The sequence below is a fragment of the Dermacentor andersoni genome, chromosome 8 (assembly GCF_023375885.2).
Source record: "Dermacentor andersoni chromosome 8, qqDerAnde1_hic_scaffold, whole genome shotgun sequence".
Taxonomy (NCBI): domain Eukaryota; kingdom Metazoa; phylum Arthropoda; class Arachnida; order Ixodida; family Ixodidae; genus Dermacentor; species Dermacentor andersoni.
The window spans coordinates 66,795,425-66,816,828 of NC_092821.1; the positions used below are offsets into that span (position 1 = coordinate 66,795,425).

Below are 21,404 nucleotides of genomic sequence, written 5' to 3' on the forward strand. Positions count from 1 at the left end.
TATTTGCTTGATATCATGTTGAAAGTAGCAGAAACACTGTTGTTGGCACATTATCCTTGCAGATGTGGGCTTGCACTCGCGCAGCGGGCCACATTCAGAAGTCAACAAGGCATCAAAACGCATGGGTGAGAAAATATTTAGTGCACATATGCAGTTTTGAATTAACTAGCACACACAGATAAATCTTACTTTTATGGCTGTATGGGTGCTAGTATACGTTGCCCACATTGTAATAACTTATTGTTTGTGTGGTCTTCAGGAACCACTGAAGCTGCGGCTTCAGCTGCCTCAGTCCAGGAACGTGTGTCACAGCAGCTTGGTAAGAGTTGTCTTATATGCCACTGTTGCATAGTTCTTTTTATGGACCATTGGTCATTTGCTTTTAGTGAGCTTACATCTGGAGCTGCTTGCATGGAGATGTTTATCGGCATTTAAATTGATTGAGTTGTAATAAGGTACTTCAGGACCGTAAATTTGGGCTGCAATGTGTCTAGCAGTGTACAAAGAAAGTGTGCAGTTGAGAATTCAACACGATACCCACGGCAGTGGCTTATTGACTATGGCATTGTGCTAATAAGCATGTGCTTGCAAGTTCGATTCCTGGTCGTGGAAGCTTCATTTCAAAGGCGGTGAAATGCTAGCACACTCATTTATTTAGATTTAGGTGCGGCCAAATTAATCCAGAGTCCTCCACTGTGGCATCTCTCACAGCCGCAGTGTTGCTTGCTTTGAGACGTTGAACACCATGAATCAATCCATCGAAAGAAGGTCATGTTAAATACTCAACTGTGTGCTTTTGTCAGGGGTCGTAGGATGCAGTGTCATGCCACCTCGGGTCAGAAGTACCACGTTACCGATAAACAAATTTTCCTGTTGGCAAATGGTTCGCAAGGGGCACCAGGTTTAGACATTGTAATCAAATATGTACACATGATGGTTGTGTCTGGAAAATAGTACATAGGCATGTGCCCCAAACAGCTGAAAATTCAAGCAAAAGTATGCGCTACACCAAATTGGCACAGACAGCACAGCTCGTTTAATATGGCTTTGTCCGCAGTGCACAAGTTTGCAGAACACCACGGATTTTCTTTAAAATGCAGCCAAGCAAATCTGAAAATATTCCGTGCAGAAAAAAGGAAAGAAAATGGTGGTGGAGCTTATGACATAAACATACCATGGGCACTTGGGTCCAGTGAGGGACAAGGCAGGGTAAGAATGTCGTGAATGCTGTTCAGAGAAATCCCTCACATTGTCTTAGGAGAGGGTTACTTGTTTGAAGTCCAGAACAAGTTAATCAGCCATGTCACAGCAAGGTGCTGCATTGACATGTTTACTTTGAAATATATGAAATTAAGGTACAAACACTTATTGGTGTGTTATCATTGCAGAACCTAGCAACAGGCCATCTGGCGCTGCTGATGCGGAAGCGTTTCAGCCCTCGGGTAAGATAGTACTTCATGTACAGGGCCAGTTTTTTATTGCTTGCCATCCTCGCATGTGACTGTTGTTCAGTCTTAATATTCCTTGAAAGTAAAAAAATTGTCCTCTACCTTACAGCAGCACAAGGCTACAAATTTCTGTGTAGCTTCACGCTACTGTTGGGTGCATGACATTTTTTTTCACTTTCATTAAGCTTCCTGTAGTTCACGAATATTGCTGAACTTCCGTGCGAGAACATTGCATGTTCATTATCTTCAGGATCCATTACTGCTGCTGCGGCCTTTAAAAGCCCCATAGGATTTATGTCAGACCAGCTCGTAAATATTTCTGACACCATTGCTTAGTTTTCATGAACGGATTGTGAGACACTTGCTCCTGCTAACCAATATTTTATAAGTGCACTCGCTAATGCTTACCTAGTCACTTTCACCAATACTCATCTACATACTGTAGCACTTCTCACGAGCACTTGCTCTCACATATATAATGCTCACATGCATTTGTGTAGAAAGCTTTTAGATCAGCACACCCTTATCCACAAGTGCCTTGACTACTACTAAGGCCACCTTTCTTTTTTTCAGGAAACCATCACTATTTTTCGATTTTTGTATGCCTAACTTTTATGAATAGCTTTCAATATTGTAATACAGTAACACCTCATTAAACCGTACCCGCTTAAACAATAGTTTCATTTTAAAGTAGTAAACTCAAATCCCCAGCTCAGTGGCCATTGAGCATAATGTGTTTTGTATCTACATAAACTGTACCAGCTTATTGTATATGTATGGGTTAACACGTAGTGTTTCCACTTTTTGTTGCGCAAACACGGTGGTACATCGTCTCCATCAGGCGGCCCGGCAGAACTACAAGCCTCAGAGATTAGAACAGCTTCCAAGCGCCCTGTACGTTTGTGCGCCAAGCCACATCAACATCAACACCATTTCGGCGCCGTGCCAGAGTGTTGTGGCATTGTGCAAGCGAGGACTCGCATTATTGCTGAAGCTTGGATAAAAAAAGATGCCGGGTGCTCAGCATAAAAGAAAAATGAGAAAAATAGAGAATAGAAATAGAAAAGAATAGAATAGAAAAGAATAGAAATTAGAATAGAAGAAAAACATAGTTCGTGCTATCGAACATGACATGAAGAAGTCGGCACTGGCACGCAACATGTGTCTACTGTTGACTGCCACATGACACGTGTCTACTGTTGACTACGGTGTGTGGCATTTGGAGTGCCGGCCAGCTACAGTTTAACGATGTACAGTGAAACCTTGTTAAACCGTAGTTGGCCGGAGATTGGAAAAAGTATGTATTAAACGGCAGTGCTGCTTAACCGAAATAGCATCAGATCGACCTCTTACCTGTCAAAAACGGAACTCAGAGAGAGTGCGATGATAGGGCAAAAACATGAAGTAATTATTCACTTCGTGCGACAAAAGTCTTATTATTGTTTCATGCTGTCAGCCAGCTTTTTAGCCAGCCCCCTCTTCTCAGCAAACACTTTCATAGCAGAGTCCTTGTTTGCGTTGCATATTCTCTGTACAAGGACGAGGTAGCACTGTAGAAGTCGGGTGGTGTCTTTTCAATTGCGGGGTGCTGTTCTCGACGCGACAATTGCATTCATGAGGCTGACGTAACGCGCAGCTTCTGCCACTGTCAGGCCTGAATCGCCCGTGCTGTCCTCATCACTGTCACTAGGCGACATTTCGGCAACAACAGAGGCAACAATGGCAAAAAGTCGAACCTGGTAGCCAACATCTCTTTGCGGTCGGAGCAGCGCTGCCGAGCAATTTCTTCGCATTCCAAATGCCACACACCGTAGTCAAGGGTAGATCCCTGTTGCGTGCCAGCACCGACTTCATGCCACGTTCGATAGTAGAACAATGTCCACTTTTTTTTTCTTTGCTGAGCACCTGGTGTTTTTATTCGAGCTTCGACATGACGTGAGTCCTAGCTTGCATGATGCCACAACCACAGCCACAATGCTCTCTGGCACGGCCCCGAAGTGATGTTTATGTAGCTTCACATGCAATCAGATAAGGCACTTGGAGGCCATTCCGATACTGGAGGCTTGTTCTGCCAGGGCGCCCAGTGGGAACGATGCACTGCTGTGATTGCGCGACGAAAAGTGGAAACAGTACATGCTAACCAATACGTACGCAATAAGCTGGTACGGTTTATGCGGATACCAAACGCATTGTGTTCAAAGGCTGCTGAGTTGGAGATTTGACTTTGCCACTTTTAAAATGAAACTATTGTTTAAGCGGGTACGGTTTAACAAGGTTTTACTGTATCATCAGTTCATTTGATATTTTCTGTTGTCTGTCAATGTTTTTAAGTTGTAGATAAACATTCCTGCGGAAACTGTCTATTCAAAGCTTGAGATTTCTTGGAATAGAGGTTGTATACTACACATTACTTCTGGCACTGTGAGGAAAGGAAACCCCAGAAGTGCCAGTAGCAGAGCATCTTTGTGGAGCCACTATCAAGCTGGTGAGGCCACCGGCTTTTCACGCCTAATTGTTTATTTGAGGTGAGGAAACATCGAAATACACAATGATTTTGGCATTGAAAAAGGTGGCGGTTGTCAATACAGCCGTCTCATTCCACACAATCTCTATAACCCCAAGAAGCCAGATTTCCAATACATTTCTACAAAGTGCAGCCACAAAAATACCCTTTTTTTTTAAAGCTGGTGTCATCTAGTAGCATAGCATTCACCGAAAAATGACAAAATGACTGCCACGCATTTGTGGTGCACTGTGTATGTAAGAAAATCCTTGGACAAGTGAGGCTCATGACATTAGTTACAACTTAGCTGATGCGTTGCTTGGATAATTAGTGGTAATGTGTGCTAGCAATTGTTTAAAGAGAATTAATCAATTATAAATTGGCAAAAAACCTGAATTTTTTTTTTCCAGTGTCTCAAGATGTACAAAACAGCACCGAACAAGTGTTACCAGATGGGCTCGGTAGGAAACGTTTTCTTAGACATGCTCTTTTGATACATATATATTTTTATGCAAGTATATTTTTCCGCAGTACTCATAATATTCTGCAATCATAAATATCTCGTGGCATTTTAACCAAAGATCCCAATGCGTCTCTTCGATACCATTTCTGTCACACGAGGTGCATAATATCACCCCGTTGCGATGGCGGTATTGGTTCCTTCGAACAAGCTTTGTCGTAAGCGTTAATTGCAGGGCACCTTTCATGTCATGTACGCGGATAATTTAAGTTTATTCCCTGACACATGATAGATAGCTTGTAGTATAATCTGTGTGTACAGGGTGGCTTGCAATGTGTAGAAGCCATCATTTATTCATCATGCATTTCTTTATTTGAAATTTCTTTTTGTGCACATGTGCAATAGATTTTACAGGTGCCTCTTCTGTAGCAGAGCACCATTTAGAGTTAGAATCTATTCCATAATGAGGCATTAGAAAGTAGCCTGGTTATTAGTTGTTTTATTAGTTAAAGTAGTGCTGTAGAATGAATTGCCACACATCAGCAGCACTTTGCAGCTTGTAGAATATTATTCAGAGTACTTGGTTATCATTGTCCATAGCTAGAATCATTGTAAAATTATGAACATAGTACCTGAGCTCTAGTAGTCTGCTACAGCTGTTCTACATCACGACAACCTTTTGCTTTACTGCAGTGTACTCTCAAACTGGTGCAACACTGCAAGGTTTTACATATAGGCAGTGCAGGTGAAAGCCTTGAGCAAAGCAATAACAAAGAGTGCAGAGCACAAAGTCAACAGCATGTTGAGAACTGCACCGAGAATTGTTTCAGGATAAGACTGAGGACTGCGCACTTTCACTGCATTTATTACTTCGAGAGCTATCGTTGTCAGGATTTATAATTTTGTCAAAACTCTAGTAATTTCTTTTGAAATTTCTGCCAGTGTGACTGTTTGGTTACTGCCTGTCCTTTACTGTTGTCTGTGTCCAATTCTTATCCCTATTAAATGCTTGTCATATACTAGAACCCGGGCCCTCACAGGAGTTGGAGGAAGCACTCCCCAGTGATCTTCCAGAGGTCTTCTACTCTGTGATTGGCAGTGAAAGGGACGATGGAATGGTAATTTCATTATGCCTTGGGGGCTGCTTTTTTTCTTCATGAAAAGAGCAGTCATGATCTATGAAAACCTGTATTCTTGTACTAGGTCATGCAGCCTAGTATATATAAGTACGCTTAGACCTTTGAAAGCATTGCACTGCAGTCATATCTTGCATCTGCTCACTTGGCAAAACAACAGGGCTGGTGATTTTTTGTATTAGCAGCCTCTACTAAGCAGCACCTAAGCATATGACGCATGCACCTAGGTGGGGTTGATGGCCATGACATAAGTCTTTGCACAGGTCCTTCGTGATATTTTACGACGTCGCAGGTGCTGCCTAATCTCGAGGGTCATGCCAGGCAAGTCGTAACTACGCCATTTCTAGTTTTAGTATAAGAAAGATATGGTTGATCCCTCTTTCATAGAAATTTGTAGAACACGAAAGCTAAACGTGTCTTCACATAAGCTGTTGTGTGTTTGCTTCATGAACTCACAGTTCGCTGCAGTGAAAGGCGCACAATTTGCAGGTCGGCGTCCGTGTCGCAGGTTTGCTTGCTGAGCAGTGTCCTATTAGCGTCCAGCTGCTGAGTCACTTCGGCGAAGTTACGAGCATTTCCTCTGGCTCCGTAGTGTCTTGGGCAGCCAGGTGAGTTGCGATGTGCTTAGATTCAGGAATGCAATCAGCAGCATGCGCTGCCAATGTGCGAAGATGTTCTGCTTCGTGCTGGCGTGTCTCTCACTGGACCAAAGCGAGATTAACCCGTTGATGTTGTTGCCTTTCTGTGCTGCTTAGCACAGCAGTTTTCTTGGTGCCATCGTAAGTGAAGCAATAGGTGGTGTGTAAGCACTGATGAGGCATGTTGAAGCTGCACTCTATAGCTGACGAAGCATCACTGGCTAATGGGACAGGAAAGACAACCCATATGCGGAAACTGTGTCATCACCTCAGCAGAAGGCCTGCATCACCTACATCAGGCTACACTGTGTTGAAGCCTCTGCTGCACTGAGACTACCGAAGCGCTTACTGTCAGTGCTCGTGTCACGATGCAGTACTCCACTTCACTGCTCCTAGAAGGCGGAGCTTTCGCACCGACATCACATCCGTTACAGGAAGTTTACGGTGGACTCCGGCATAAAGCACTTTCGTTTCTAAAACACTTTCCACACATGGTTTGTCTTTCATGTCGGATTAGACTGCGACGCCTCATCGCCTACGGAGTGCTGCTTCAACATGCATCGGCAGTGCTTACACGTCACCTACTGCTTTGCTTGCAATGGCACCAACTAAGAAAACTGCAGCACTAAGCCGTGCAGAAAGGTCACTATGTCAACAAGCAAATCTCGCTTTGGTCCGGCGAGAGACATGCCAGCGTGAATCAGAACAGGTTTGTGACGAATGCTGCAAAATCTGCTACTCGCATTCCTGAAGCTAAGCGCGTTGCAACTGCCCAAAACACTACGGAGCTGGACCAAAATGCTTGTACCTTTGAGTTGCGACTCGGCAGCTGGACGTCACTTGCCAACAGAACATCGCACGCCAAGCAAGCCTGCAACACGGCCACCGCAGTGGCATAGCCAGAAATTTCGTTCAGGAGGGGGGGGGGGGGCTCACTTTGCAGCTTGCCCTCCTCCTTATAGAAATTGTCGAGGGATGAAATACATTAAACATTAATATTAACTGCGTTGCCATTGTCAAAGATGCTGCAAACGAAATCTTGAGAGGTATGCATTATCAACACAGGTAAAAGATGTATTTTTTTTATAAGAGAACATACTCGTAGGTCTCAAAATTGTGCCCGAAATAACTGATATCAATGCTTCCATGTTTTCTGTGTATTTAATAAGTAAAGCAAATATCAGACGAACTTTAGAGCTATATCAGTTTGGAACCAGCAAAGCAGTGCATGCTGCTAATATGAAACACGTAAAGGCCGTGAAATGAACAAGTTGACAAATATTGTTATAAAACTTTGTTACCCTCCCTGCCTTTCCCTCATTAGCATCTCTCTCTCTATCATTTATGAACCTTGTTTAAATTTTTGTACATATGCAACGACCAGCGAAAAATCTCAATGACGCTGTCCTTTGTTAGAATGTATTGCGCAGGAGCAGCTGTCACCGGTCGTCAATTGTGAGTAATTGCTCCGAAATTATAGTCACAACAGAGACAACATATAAAAAGCAGGTGTTCTGCAATATATACGAGGGTGAGTCAAATGAAAGTGAACCAATGCGAATATATGACAAACGGGGTACTTTATTTAAATGTAGTCTCCATGACCATTTAAACATTTGTTCCACTGCTTCAAAAAAATCTGTAACTGACTCTTTCACGTCATCATCCAACACGAATCTGTTTTTTCAAATGCTCCAAAATGTGGAAGTTGTAAGGCGACAGGTCTGGGCTGTATGACGGATGTTGCACTGTTTCCCACTTGAACTTTGCCAGTTTTGTGTTACCCGCATCAGTGATGTGGGGATGGGAATTGTTGTAGAGCAAGATGACCCCATTCCTCAGTTTCCCACGTTGTTTGTTCTTCATTGTGACATGCAGCCGATCCGACGTTTCACAATATCGGAAACAATTGATAGCTTCTCCAGGTATAGCAAATTTTATCAATCATGGCCCCTGACGATCGAAAACAAAGTCAACAACAGCTTTCCGGCAGGAATGACGGCCTTTGGTGTTCTTGGGGGTGGTGAATTCAAATGCTTCCACTGTAAGCTTTGATGTCGTGTTTCAGGCTTGTAGTACTGGCACCATGATTCGTCTCTGTTCACAATTGCAGACGAAAAGTCTTCACCCTCATCGTGATACCGGTTTAGATGAATCAAGGCAGCACCAAACCACTTTGTCTTTGGTTACCATTTCAAAATCTTGGGCATGCATTGCGCACACAAGAGTCGATAACCGAGATGTTCATGAATTATGGTGTGACCCGACCTTGGCTGGTGTTCACACGCCCCGCCAATTCATCTATGCTTATCCTCCGTTCTTGTCTAACCAGCCTTTGCAATTGTGTTGGGGATGATTGCACAGTTGTTTTGGCCCGGTCTTGGATTGTCTTTGCAACTTTCTTGTCCTTCTTTGAACCGTTTGCTCCAACGCTTCACAGTGGCCAATGAAATGCAATGTTCAACGCACACGGCAGCCATATGGTGACTAATATTTTTTTTTGGGGGGGGGGACATCTTCATCTGTCAAAATCCTCATGACTCCACGCTGTTCAACTTTTGGAGTGACCATTATGTCACAGAAGCATGTTCAACCCAGTGTATCAGAGCAATAAAGAACCTTGATCCTCACACTTGCGTGTCACTTTTGTAAATAAAAAAATACATCTGTGCCACGTGCATACCTCGCAGATAATGAACCGAACCATTATTGCTCAGGGAGTGTTGGCTCACTTTCATTTGACTCACCTTCGTACATTAGAAATGCGAAGATACAATAGTATATACAAATGCGAGTCAAGTCAGTGACAAGTCATAGCAACAAGTCAGTGGAGGAATATAGCATAAGTTTTAGGAATAGCAGGGGAGAGTTATTAGTAGAGTTTGCAGAACGGAAGAATATGCGGATAATGAATACCTTCTTCTGCAAGCGGGATAGCTGAAAGTGGACGTGGAAGAGCCCGAATGACGAGACTAGAAATGAAATAGACTTCATACTCTATGCTAACCCTGGCATCATACAAGATGTGGACGTGCTCAGCAAGGTGCGCTGCAGTGACCATAGGATGGTAAGATGTCGAATTAGCCTAGACTTGAGGAGGGAACGGAAGAAACTGGTACATAAGAAGGTGATCAATGAGTTAGCGGTAAGAGGGAAAACAGGAATTCCAGATCAAACCACAGAACAGGTATTTGGCCTTAACTCAAGAAGACGACTTTAGTGTTGAAGCAATGAATGACAATGGGCATCATTAAGGAGTGTGCAATAGAAGTCGGTGGTAATTGGGGTAGACAGGATACCGGTAAGCTATCACAGTAGACGAAAGATCTGATTAGGAAACGCCAATGTATGAAAGCCTCTAACCCCACAGCTAGAATAGAACTGATATAACTTTTCAAGTTATCAACAAGCATAAGACAGCTGATATAAGGAAGTACAATATGGATAGAATTGAGCATGCTCTCAGGAACAGGAAGCCTAAAAGCAGTGAAGAAGAAACTAGGAATAGGCAAGAGATCAGATGTATGCGTTAAGAAACAAAGCCGGCAACATCATTACTAATATGAATGAGATAGTTCAAGTAGCTGAGGAGTTCTATAGAGATTTATACAGTATCAGTGGCACCCACGACGCTAATAGAAGATAGAATAGTCTGGAGGAATTTGACATCCCACAAGTAACGCCGGAAGAATTAAAGAAAGCTATGGGAGCTATGCAAAGGGGGAAGGCAGCTGGGGAGGATCAGGTAACAGCATATTTGTTGAAGGATGGTGGGCAGACTGTTCTAGAAAAACTGGCCACCCTGTATATGCAATGCCTCATGACCTCTAGCGTACCGGATCTTGGAAGAACGCCAACATAATCTTAATCCATAAGAAAGAGGACGCCAAACACTTGAAAAATTATAGACCGATCAGCTTACTGTCCGTTGCCTACAAAGTATTTACCAAGGTAATCACAAATAAAATCAGGAACCTCAGCAGTCGTGCAAGCATTAAGGAATCGGGGTGTAGACGAGCTGTATGCAAAAATACTGACAGATATCTATAGCGGCTCCACAGCCACCGTAGTCCTCCATAAGGAAAGCAACAAAATCCCAATAAAAAAAGGTGTGAGACAGGGAGATACGATCTCTCCAATGCTATTCACAGCGTGTTTACAGGAGGTATACAGAGACCTGGAGTGGGAAGAATTGGGGATAAAAGGAAATGGAGAATACCTTAGTAACTTGCAATTCGCTGATGATATTGCATTGCTTAGTAACTCAGGGGACCAATCGCAGTGCATGCTCACTGACCTGGTGAGGCAAAGAGAAGGGTGGGTCTGAAAATTAATCTGCAGAAAACTAAAGTAATCTTTAACAGTCTCAGAAGAGAACAGCAGTTTATGATAGGTAGCGAGGCACTAGAAGTGGTAAGGGAATACATCTACTTAGGGCAGGTAGTGACAGCGGATCCATATCATGAGGCTGAAATAATCAGAAGAATAAGAATGGGCTGGGACTGGGCACGGGTGCCTTTGGCAGGCATTCTCAGATCATGAACAGCAGGTTGCCATTATCCCTCAAAATAAAAGTGTATAACAGCTGTGTCTTACCAGTACTCACCTACGGGGCAGAAACCTAGAGGCTTACGTAAAGGGTTCTACTTAAATTGAGGACGACGCAACGAACTATGGAAAGAAGAATGACGGGTGTAACGTTAAGGGATAAGAAAAGAGCAGATTGGGTGAGGGAACAAACGCAAGTTAATGACATCTTACTTGAATCAAGAAAAAGAGATGGGCATGGGCAGGACATCTAATGAGGAGGGAAGATAACTAATGGTCATTAAGGGTTATTTACTGGATTCCAAGAGAAGGGAAGCGTAGCAGGGGGCGGCAGAATGTTAGGTGGGCAGATGAGATTAAGAAGTTTGCAGAGACAGCATGGCCACAATTAGCACATGGCCGGGGTAGTTGGAAAAGTATGGGAGAGGCCTTTGCCCTGCAGTGGGCGTAGCCAGGCTGATGATGATGATGATACAAATGTAAAGATACAGCTTGATAAAGGGCAAGAAAGTGTCACAATCCGACGTTTCACAATATCGGAAACAATTGATAGTCTCTCCAGGTTTAGCAACTTCGATCAATAATAGCCCCTGACGATCGAAAAAAAGGTCAACAACGCCCTTCCACATGCACGCACACAAACACGCAAGATCTTGCAACAAGGAATTTAGATATACGTATAAGTCTCCAATAAATCTACGTATCTAAGAAAAAGTCACTGTATATGATGCGTCAAATAAGGCAAATAAACATGTTGCGCAACCACATATTCATAGATCACAGCCCCCGCTCCCTCCGCTCCCCCTATGTATCGTGCACGACGAAAGGTGGTGCGCTTCCTTCCCGCTTTTCTCCCTTGCGCACACAAGACTGAACCACCATCGGCGCCTCACCTATGCCCTCACCCCCATTATTCTTTCACTCGCACTACAGCATGCTGTGCGCGGTCACGATGTTAGCACCCCTGGACTTTATATGGAACATGAGGGCGACGGCGGCAACAGCAATGCGCCTGGCGTGTCCATATAACTGCTATCGCAATAATATGAGTATCCAGCAACTGAAGCGTCCTGTGGCCCATTACCTTCCTCAAAAGAAGAAGTAATAAAATCGAACTTTCCGGCAACTGAAGCGTCCCGCGGCCCTTTACTTTCCGCAAAAGAAGTAGTAAAATCGAACTTTCCCCATGCGATAATTCGCTGCGCCGCAACAATGTCTCTTTTTTTTTTCGTTTGTGGAGCGGGAGTCGCCGAAATGAAATAACGCAAAGGAAAGCATGTTGGCTTCAATCGAATGCCTACTTTGGGCACCTAGTGTGGCTACCGCAGGAATATTGAAGAAAACGTGCGACGCTTGGTCCACAGAGAACCATACACATACTGCTAGGTATCCTACCCCAACGAGACAAAATTTTCTGGGGAGGTTGCGCTCAAGTGAACGTGTTTCAATCCGTCGAGTACCCGTAGTGATGGCGGGGAGCGAACATGCATTGTTTTTGTTTCTCTGCTGCTAGAGAAAGTGTCCGAAACTCTGCCAGGCGAAAATCCACTCGGCCAGAGTAAAACGAACGCGCATCGAAGTGCGCTGCGCGGTCGGTGGCCCTGCCTACGCCCCTGGGCCACCGACCCGCAAATTGCGTGCCTTTCGTTGCGGAGGAGTGCGAGTTCACGAAGTGATTTACTGAAAGTCCATTCAGTTTTGCTTGTATGGTTTTGCAGACACCTATGTTTTATGGTGGATCTGCGCATTGCTCTGGGGCATACAATGCAGTGTCTTTGGGTCGCGAGTTGTTCCAGAACTTTCGCTTGCGTGGATCTCTGTGCAGTGGTGGGGTGCCACTGATGGCAACTTGCAACTTAATTCTTCACGTACAATAAACATGCAACAGTTTCTATGAAGACACGTTTCACTTCATGCTTAATCGATTTCTATTAATAAGGGATCAAGCATATTTTTTTGTTAGCGTTTCTTTCCACTTGTATTTCAAATGTCAAATTTTGTCTGGCTAGGCTATATTAAGCTATGCTTCTTATGCAGTCGAAATTTCTTGGCACTTGGCCTTAAAGTCATGCACGAAATTTTTTTAACAATGTATTGTTTGTGCTATTTCACTGGTGGGCTCACATTTAAGAAAATGCAGAAATGTGACTTGCCAAAACTCACACATGTAGGATGTAATGTCCACCGACACAGGCATATACAACACATACTTTGTCAGTGTATACTAGATTGTGTTCATTCCACTTGTAGCAATATAATGCCTAATGTAATTCTTCATATTACAGCTCTATGCAGGGAGTGGTAAATGGCTAGAGAAGGAGGCTTGGGACACACTGTTCCGGTCCCCGACGGATTCATTATTTTGCCGCATGGCCACGAATGTTTTTTGGACGCCCAAACAGCAGAGGAGCCGCAGTGTGACGGGAACGCTTTCCAACAAGTCGCGTGCATTGGGCGAGACCAAACCAAGGCCTGCGTTAACCCCTGAGAAAGTGGCCTCACTAAAAGGTTTGCAACATAGTGTATATAGATCTTATACAGTGACATGCAGTGAAATGTTGTAATTCGCTATAACTCCTGCTTCAGTGAACTACTGTTGCAACTGGGGTGGCGGACTACTGCGCAGTTGACTTTTCTTTTATTCAGATTTTCAAACCATGCAATGTTCATAAATCATAGAAATTCAGTATGCTGAAGTATTGGACCACGAAGCACCTTGCATGTGTTAGGTTTGCTATGCTTTGTCAATAAAAAGAGCTTTCAGTGTGTTTAGTTTAGCTGTGCTGTTTATCACTCAAGAACTCGTTGGGATCTTCCCGTTGTGTCGCATGTGCACAATGCCCTCGGGAACTCCGTGGGCATCATCACAATACCCTCTTGACAGCTGTAATTATGTGTAATTCCTGGCAAAAGCATTGCAGAAGCAACTAACGTGCAACTGTCAGGAGGGGTGCTAGATATAATGACAGAGAGGATGTAGGGAGTAAAGGCAGAGAATCGGTAGAACCGATACAGTCGCGAAACAAGTGAATCACAGCCTGTATACTAAGTAGGCAAACAACAGTGGTGCACGCAAGAAAGCGCCCAACTAGCAGCCTCAGACTGAATGGTCCGCTGTGCTGAAATAGTGCCTTTTCTTTTCCACAATCACTTTCTCCCTCTCTTCTCGGCGGCGCCACCTCTCGTCGCGTTGGGGAAGCGTTTCTCTCCTTCCAGTTTCCCAGCAGCAGATCGCCGACAAGGTAGCGCAGAGAGGCCTAGGTTTATCGCACGTGTTCTTCATTGTAATCCTAGCAACCAGCGTTCAGCGGAGGTTTTGAGTTGTGGGGAGCAACGCGACGCACGATGTCCCGAAAGCGGACAGTTCTGTCGCTCGGCGATAAGCTGAATATTATCGAGGAAGCGGAAAAGCAGCATGGAGCCACGAAAGCCAGCATTGCCTGGGACCTTAAGGTACCCGAATCTTCGCTTAAGACGATCCTGGCCAACAAAGCGGTGATATGGCAGAATGCCAACAAGTTCGAGCTGAAGCGGAAAGCGGCAAAAGAAGGACAGCATGAGAAGTTAGAAAAAGTTTTCGTCAAGCGGCTGCATCAAGCACGGAGCTCTGTGATCAACGTTGGCGGCGCCATTCTAAAATAAAAGGCGGACCTTGTGGCATTGCGTCTGGGCATCGACGACTTTCAGGCACCGAACGGGTGGCTGGATTGCTTTAAAAAACGAAACAGAACAGATGCCGTGCCTGTGCCTACCACATTCGCCCAAGTACTACAACACATAGACGGCATCCAGAACTTCATCTGTTCAAACGACACCGCAGAGGACCTCCTTTTGGACATTGCCCAACTCGAGCGAAAGCTCTTGGTTCATGGATCAAACAAGTTCCAAAAGAAACTTACCGAATATTTTTTAAAGTTTGCGCCGGCTGACGGAAATCGCGGCAGTGGGCAGTGGAGAACCGTAAAGGTTCGCTTGAATAAAGTATGATTGGTACCTGCACTGCAGCATCAATTCTTATCGCATTTACTTTCTTGGTAATTTGGGTTTCCAAGCCCTGCAGAGTATGTTAGTAGTTGACATTGAAGTTTCTCGTAAATCCGTAGTGCAAAATAAGTAGTATTTTTATAGGCATAACTTATGTTTTGATTTTACTATGTGTGCGTCTTACGACGCTTTTTCGCGGTCCCAAGACAGTCGTATAATCGTGGTTCCACCGCAAGTAGATTCCAACCGATTTTCTTAAAACATGTTTTTGAATTCACTATTTGTTTTTTACTTGCAGCTCTCTTCAGCATATACATGGGCAGCGATGTGCCTAAAGACACCCAGAGCAAGAGGCTCAAGGACGTGCGCAGGCACCTTGCACAGAAACTGGGTGACATCCGGCGCAAATAATCCTTTGTGCCGCCAGGGTCCCACCACCCACCTGCAGCAGGTTGACGCCTGCACCCTCCCTGAGCCATTCCAACCAACTTTGTGTGCTGCAGATTGTAGTACAGGGTCCGACATATTTCACTGCGTACAGTAATCCTTCTTTATAACGAATCAGTGGGAAGGCGAAAAAATTCGATAGAAGCGACCACTCGAGAAAAGCTAAAGCAGTCGAGCTTTAATTGCCCCACAACTGCGAAAAAGTCTAAATACAATGTATTCAGTGAAGCAAAACTTTATTCAGGCGCCAAAAGGCAGTGAGGTTTGGCTGTTTCAAGCTCTTACGGGGCACGAGCAACCCCTGGTCACGGAAGACTATGAGAGTATCGCGCTGGAAAGCGCCGCAAATGCCGTGGCTCGAGTCTGAGGCTGTGTTTGTTGTGCTCAAAAAACGATTAGCGCTCACTGTGGGTAGGCAGTGCAATTGGGAAAACTGAATGGTTTTGGAGTAGAGGCTTTGCACGATCACTGGGCAATTTTCCTCCGAGGTGTGTAGCCGTGAAGCTTGCAAAACGAGAGTTTTTCGGCGCACCGTTGTCGACGAAACTGCTAATTCTACGGTTCAAGTGTTGGTGTTTGCACACCGTTGCATCAGCGCCATTGAAAAATGTCTAGAAACAAAATTCAATGACCCTACCAAAAATTTAGACTGTTTGTCTAAATTCGGATGGTGCGAATCGAGTATGACCGGCTCAAAAAAATCGCTGTGGAAACGCCAGCTTTGCGTTGAATTGCCATGTTGACAGCCTGACTCACCACTGACAATGCTCATATTTTTTGTATTTTTGGCAAGTTATCGGTACATTTGCACCGTCACAAGTGCAATGAAGCTAGGGGTGGTGTTTTATTGCAGTGCAGGCAGATTATGGCTAGCGGCGAGCGAATTTCCAGGCTGGCTTCCCCGGAGTCGTCTTCCTGGTTTGTTAACGTAGCTCCTCACGTCGAACATGGCACTTATAATGGGAGGGACACTTCTTTTGTGTTTCTTAATACATTTCAGTGCCTGAAGTGCTCTTTAGAGCGGTAAAAATTTGCTTATTGAGCGCACCCCATGGAATATGACGGCGCAATAAGTATGCTCGCGGTTTCTTAGACACTTTTTGGCATCCTAGAGACCACGGTTTTCTGGCATCGCAAAGCGTCGGAAAACTATTTTTGCATGGATTCTATTACGGAGGACACCTGCGATGCGATTACGACCGAGGTTAACGGTTCAGGCTTGATGCTCCATGGAATTTGACAGCTTCCATTCGCTCTGCAGTAAACAGGTGGGAGCACTCAGCAGTCGCTTGGTGCCCATTACTAGGAAGTCATAGGTCATGGGTTGTGTACTTTTGTGGCCTGTTCTGTGCCTGCATGAGGCAAATTCGTTGGTAGCATTAATATGACACTGCATACACAAAAGGTCACCACTGTTCGGCGGTGGCGATACCTCTGCTCGCCACTTCACTCTAAACGGGTCAAGCTCTTCATGCGCTTCAAGTAATGCGGTTTAAAATGCATGCGTTTGGGTCGGGAATAGGAGAAATTTTGAATAAAGCGATATTTCAAGTAAAGCAATTTCGTTATAACGAGTGATTACTGTAAGTTCAAAAAAATTCTTTGTGCACACCGGTGCACTGTTCTTGCTCAAAATTTGCAGAAAGATGGCACTTTGGAGTGTACGTTGTTTAGAATATCACTTGACACAGTTTTTTGCCTGGTATTTAAAAAATGGATGCTGTTCCACTCAACATGAAAGCTGTCGTAAGTGGGGAGCAATGATTTGCCAGTGTTTCCCTTGCGTTATTGTTGTCATCACCTTGTGTTCATCTTCTATTTGTGCTTTGCTTTTGTTTTTCTATGTTTAGCTTTTCTTTTTGTGTCTTGCTTTTGTTTATCTGTTATTTTGTCATGTTTATGCATTGTTTATTTTCATTGGTTACTTGAAGTTGACTTTAGATTTGATTTTTTGTAATTTTAGTACATTTAGTAACGACAGTAGACATTGTTTAAACTTTGTACATATGTACATTTATTTACATTTGGCTTTTCACTGGCAAAGTGTGTGTACATTTTCTCATATGGTTTCCCCTCTCTTTTTTGACGTCATGATTTCGCATTGTCTTGTTGATTTGAAGAGTAGTCTTGTTGCATTGTTTCATCCTCTTGGAGTTCATACGCATAGTGCCAAGTGCAGGGTTGTGTTTTCCTTTCACTATTACTGCTTTGTGGTCAGTGAAGTGAAATGCCAATGGGTCTTCTAGTGCATCCATTTTAAAGTCCGCGAAGACGAGATCTATGGGCTCTCTTCGTTGGCTTCTGCTTCACGTTGTTGCACCGACGAATCGGCCCTCTGGCACCGCTGTCTTTCGCGAGCAAACGCCCGTTGGCACTGGATAAGTGTCTCCAAGATTTGCTAAGTTTTGCCGATTTCTTGCGAGGTCATACACGTCCAGGCCGGTAAGCCACACAAGCTCCAGCAAGTCACATGCATGCAAGCTGCAGTACATGCTCCACAACTTATGTACAGTGCTCCAGTACCAGTCGGCATCGTTGATCCGGTCCTTGTCCTCGGCGTCAGACCGGGTATGGGCAAACGGCAGGTCTTCGGCAAGCGAATCTTTGCCATTGTAGACTTCCATGATGTCATTGTCCCACTACTCAGTCAGCTGCCCAGGCTGCACCTGTAGATTAGAGAGGCAAGGCGTGGCACACTTGTAGCCATGCATTCAATTCTCCATGATCGCATTTAGCGAATCGCCCCGCCGCATGGTAGCCTCATCCCAAGCCGGCCTCTTACTGATCTTGGCCAACATGGCCTAGTGATTACTGTGGTGAACAGTGTGGTCTCCAGCTATAGTGGTGCTCCACCTGGAGTCGCCTAGACCACCTCATGGATCCGAGCCCCTCAGGGACGATCAGCTCAGCTGCATGTGTAGCATGTGTGCTCGAAGTGGATGCTCGTTCGGTCCCTTCTGGGACCGGAACAGAGCTGAACCTGTTACACCTATATCGGCATAGGGCCTGTGAGCTGAAGCTCCCAAAAATCAAGGGTGACACTCAGTATCAGAATTCGCTGCAACATGCTGCTATACAGGAAGATGGCTCCCAACCATCGTGCTACCAGGGCAACGTTCCTTCAGCTTGGTGTAGCCTCCGAAGGCGACTCGACACTACGACCACCACGCACATGAAGTGAGCCGCGTCTCTTTGGCGTAGCCTCCAAAACAGGAGAAGCGAAAGCGCAAGTCGCGGCAGGCTCAGCAACAACATTCAAGCAGGAAGGAACAGCGTCTTTCAGAGTCTCCCAACACAAGTTTGAAAGCGAATGAACGGATGAGACTGAAGCGACTCAACCGGTCTCCTGGGATGAAGGCTGAAGAGGCAGAACGCAAACGACAACAATGCCTTCAAAACAAGCTCCAGCAACAGCAACAACAAGGCACAACAGCAACAGAGACAGCCACAGAAAGGCTTTCGCCTACCTCAGCAAAGTGCCCATAGATTTTTCGTCTATCTGCATGCGGCAGTTCCACGTTTCGATAAAGCAGATCAGAGTGGCCTTCCGCAGCAATTCGTTGTGGTTCACATCCACCGCATGGCTCTGCATCAACCTAATAATGCTCGGCGAAGCGATCGTAAACTCATCGCTGACCTGGTCACACGCAGCTTGGCAGGCTCGGCTAATCGTCTGAAGCGGGTACTTCTTGAGTCGCTCAAATTCCTCAGCGAGGCTGGAATCGGCATTGGTGGAACAGTGGTGAAACTTGGACCCCCTCTGCGTTGGTGAGGTACAACTTATCCAGCTCAGTACAACCACTTCGCCCAACGTACACGAGCTTCTGCGGGTACCTCGTATCATAGTCATGCGCAATGCTTCCATAAGTTCCCCCCTGGGAACCACATCTTCGGCACGATGGGCAGGATCGGCTCTCCTTCGTCGATCGTAGTCCCGCTAAGCTGGGCGCCGAGCTTCCTTGTAGGCGGCTTCTTCCTCGGGAGTCTTGCCTTTTTTCGGTTGCTCCATGGTAGCTGTACACGCGTGTTCACTAGATGAGAGAGGTGACATGTCTGTCAGCACACCAGCTGCTCAGAGCTTTCTAGTATACCAGTGACGTCACGGCTAAGCGAACACTTGCTTCTCCTCGAATGGGGAGAGGGAACGTGAAGCGCACGCATGCCGCGGAGAAGCGCACGCATGCACATGCGGCATGCGTGAAGCGCACGCATGCCGCGCATGCCGCATGTGTGATGCGAGGAGGTTGCGTGGCTCGGCGACGTACAGCTAAGCCGAGTTTTCTGTCGGCACGAAACAGACTTTCGAAAAGCTTAACAGCTTTCCGCTGTAAAAGTCACCGCCCAAGCACTTCATACATAAATTAACCAGCGAAGCTGAAACATGCGGCCCCATTTTTATCACCGAGTTAATTTTGATGGTTCATTAATGTTACGGCTAGGCTTGTGTGAATAGTGCTTTTTTGGTTCGAAGCGAATTCGAAGTGAATAGTAATTCTTGAATAATTTCGAAGAAAAAAAAACGGCAGAGAGCTAAGGTCTGGGATTTATTCAAGGAAAGTAAAGAACTTGATTATTTACGAAAATCTACAAATTTCCGTGCAAGAACAATATAGCTGTTGCACATGCTGGGGTTTGAGGTGCTCCCTTCTGCAGCTTGCAACGGCTCCTGTAGTCAAAAAAAGCCTTTCACTTCTTGTCTGGGTGGCTGGTATTGAAAGATACCTGCAGGCAGCTGCAACCAGGGTTAGGTAAAGGTGGCTGCCCTTGCTTTTCTACCACACAAGGGGGTCTTCGGACCGGGAAAGAAGGGGACCTTCAAGTACCTAACAACCTCATCCGAGATTGTACGGCTTGACTGATGATGTGCACGCGAACTGAAGTGTGTAAAAGCACTCCACACAGAGTCCCCTGGTGGGTCTGCAGAGCAGGTGCTGTTCTCACTTGTTGCTGCACCATGTTGATCAACTGGCACAGTCTCTTCTGCTGCTGTTGTGAGTAGAGTGAATGTCCATTGCTTTGCGGGTTGTTCAGCATAACAGACATCTTTGCATCTACGATCGGCCAACATTGCCAATGCAGGAAGGCGTACGTGACATCTTAATATCAAGGAACCTCGTCTTGATGCTACGCAAAAGGCTTAAGGCAAGCAATGCTGCCTCACCACATTCGGAAACATGTTTAGCTAGAACCACCTCGGTACACAGCAACAGGGGAATGACTTGTGACAGCGTGGGGTATCTGTCCCCAGGCAGTTCAGTTGTGGCATGATCAAGTGGCTTCCAGACTTGCACTGCTGCATTCATAAGCTTCCACTCACTTGCGTTCAAGTATGGAACTGCGTCAGATTCTGAAAGTTCTACAGTGATGACCGTACGGAGCGTCACGAGCCTGGCCATCATGGCATGCTCACTGTTCCATCGCGTCGGGACGTCTTGTATAACCTTGGGAGGGTCCAGCTGCATGTTTCTCTCAATTTCCTGAGGCCGTCCTCGGGCCTTGGCACTCCGTTTGTATCTAGCCACAATCGATCTGGCCTTAGCACAGAGCTGCAAAAACCCTGACACTTCTCTTTTGGCATCACTGACACACAAAACTGAAGGGTGCGTCCGAAACACTGCACACCACTCCAGGACAACCGCGCTACTGCAGAAGTAAAACTCCTTCCATTATCTGTAACGACGAAGATCGGCACAGTATCGTGGGCTGGAAGTTCCCACTCCTCGATGACACCTGCGATAAATAGCTCCGGGTTTTCTGCAGTGTAAGTCTGTCATCTCCGTGCAAGCCAATGCATGCACGTGTTGCACAAAGTCACTGTCCATGACGTGACAAGTTACACAAACAAGGCTGTCATTTGCCCGCAATGTCCAACCATCAGTTGTGATTGAAAGCGACTCCACTCCGCTTGCAAAAATGTCCCCGAGCTTATTTTTCGCCTTCTCTTTGCTTGATGCGTAGAGGTCTGGAATAATGCCTCTCGAGAATGTTGTCCGAGACGACACAGCATAATCCGGCATAGCGAACTTCATCATGTCGAGGAAACCCGGTTCTTCGACAAAGTTGTAGGGGTGCATACCATGAGCTACGAAGCGAGCTATCATTTTTGTCATCTGTTGGGCTTTTGGGGCCGACGCTTTCATTTTCGTCTTGAAACTGTCGGCTATGGATGGCTGTTGACCACTTGCCTAGGTTGCTTGCCCCTTGAGCTTGGATGGCCTTTCGCGTGCTTCCCGCTCCTCT

General features: G+C 45.5%; 2 protein-coding genes across 3 annotated transcripts in view; both read left to right on the forward strand.

Annotated features, from left to right (window-relative positions):
- The window catches only part of LOC126538778 (uncharacterized), a 353,978-nt gene that overhangs the window by 69,266 nt on the left and 263,308 nt on the right, over nucleotides 1-21,404 (forward strand). The window lies entirely within an intron of this gene.
- Nucleotides 67-19,329, forward strand: LOC129386804 (BEN domain-containing protein 5-like). Its single transcript, XM_055075038.2, has 7 exons — nucleotides 67-125; nucleotides 260-319; nucleotides 1,389-1,442; nucleotides 4,362-4,412; nucleotides 5,435-5,529; nucleotides 13,019-13,241; nucleotides 15,016-19,329. Exons 1-7 carry the CDS (start codon nucleotides 122-124, stop codon nucleotides 15,126-15,128), a joined length of 600 nt encoding a protein of 199 aa, XP_054931013.2. The 5' UTR covers nucleotides 67-121; the 3' UTR covers nucleotides 15,129-19,329.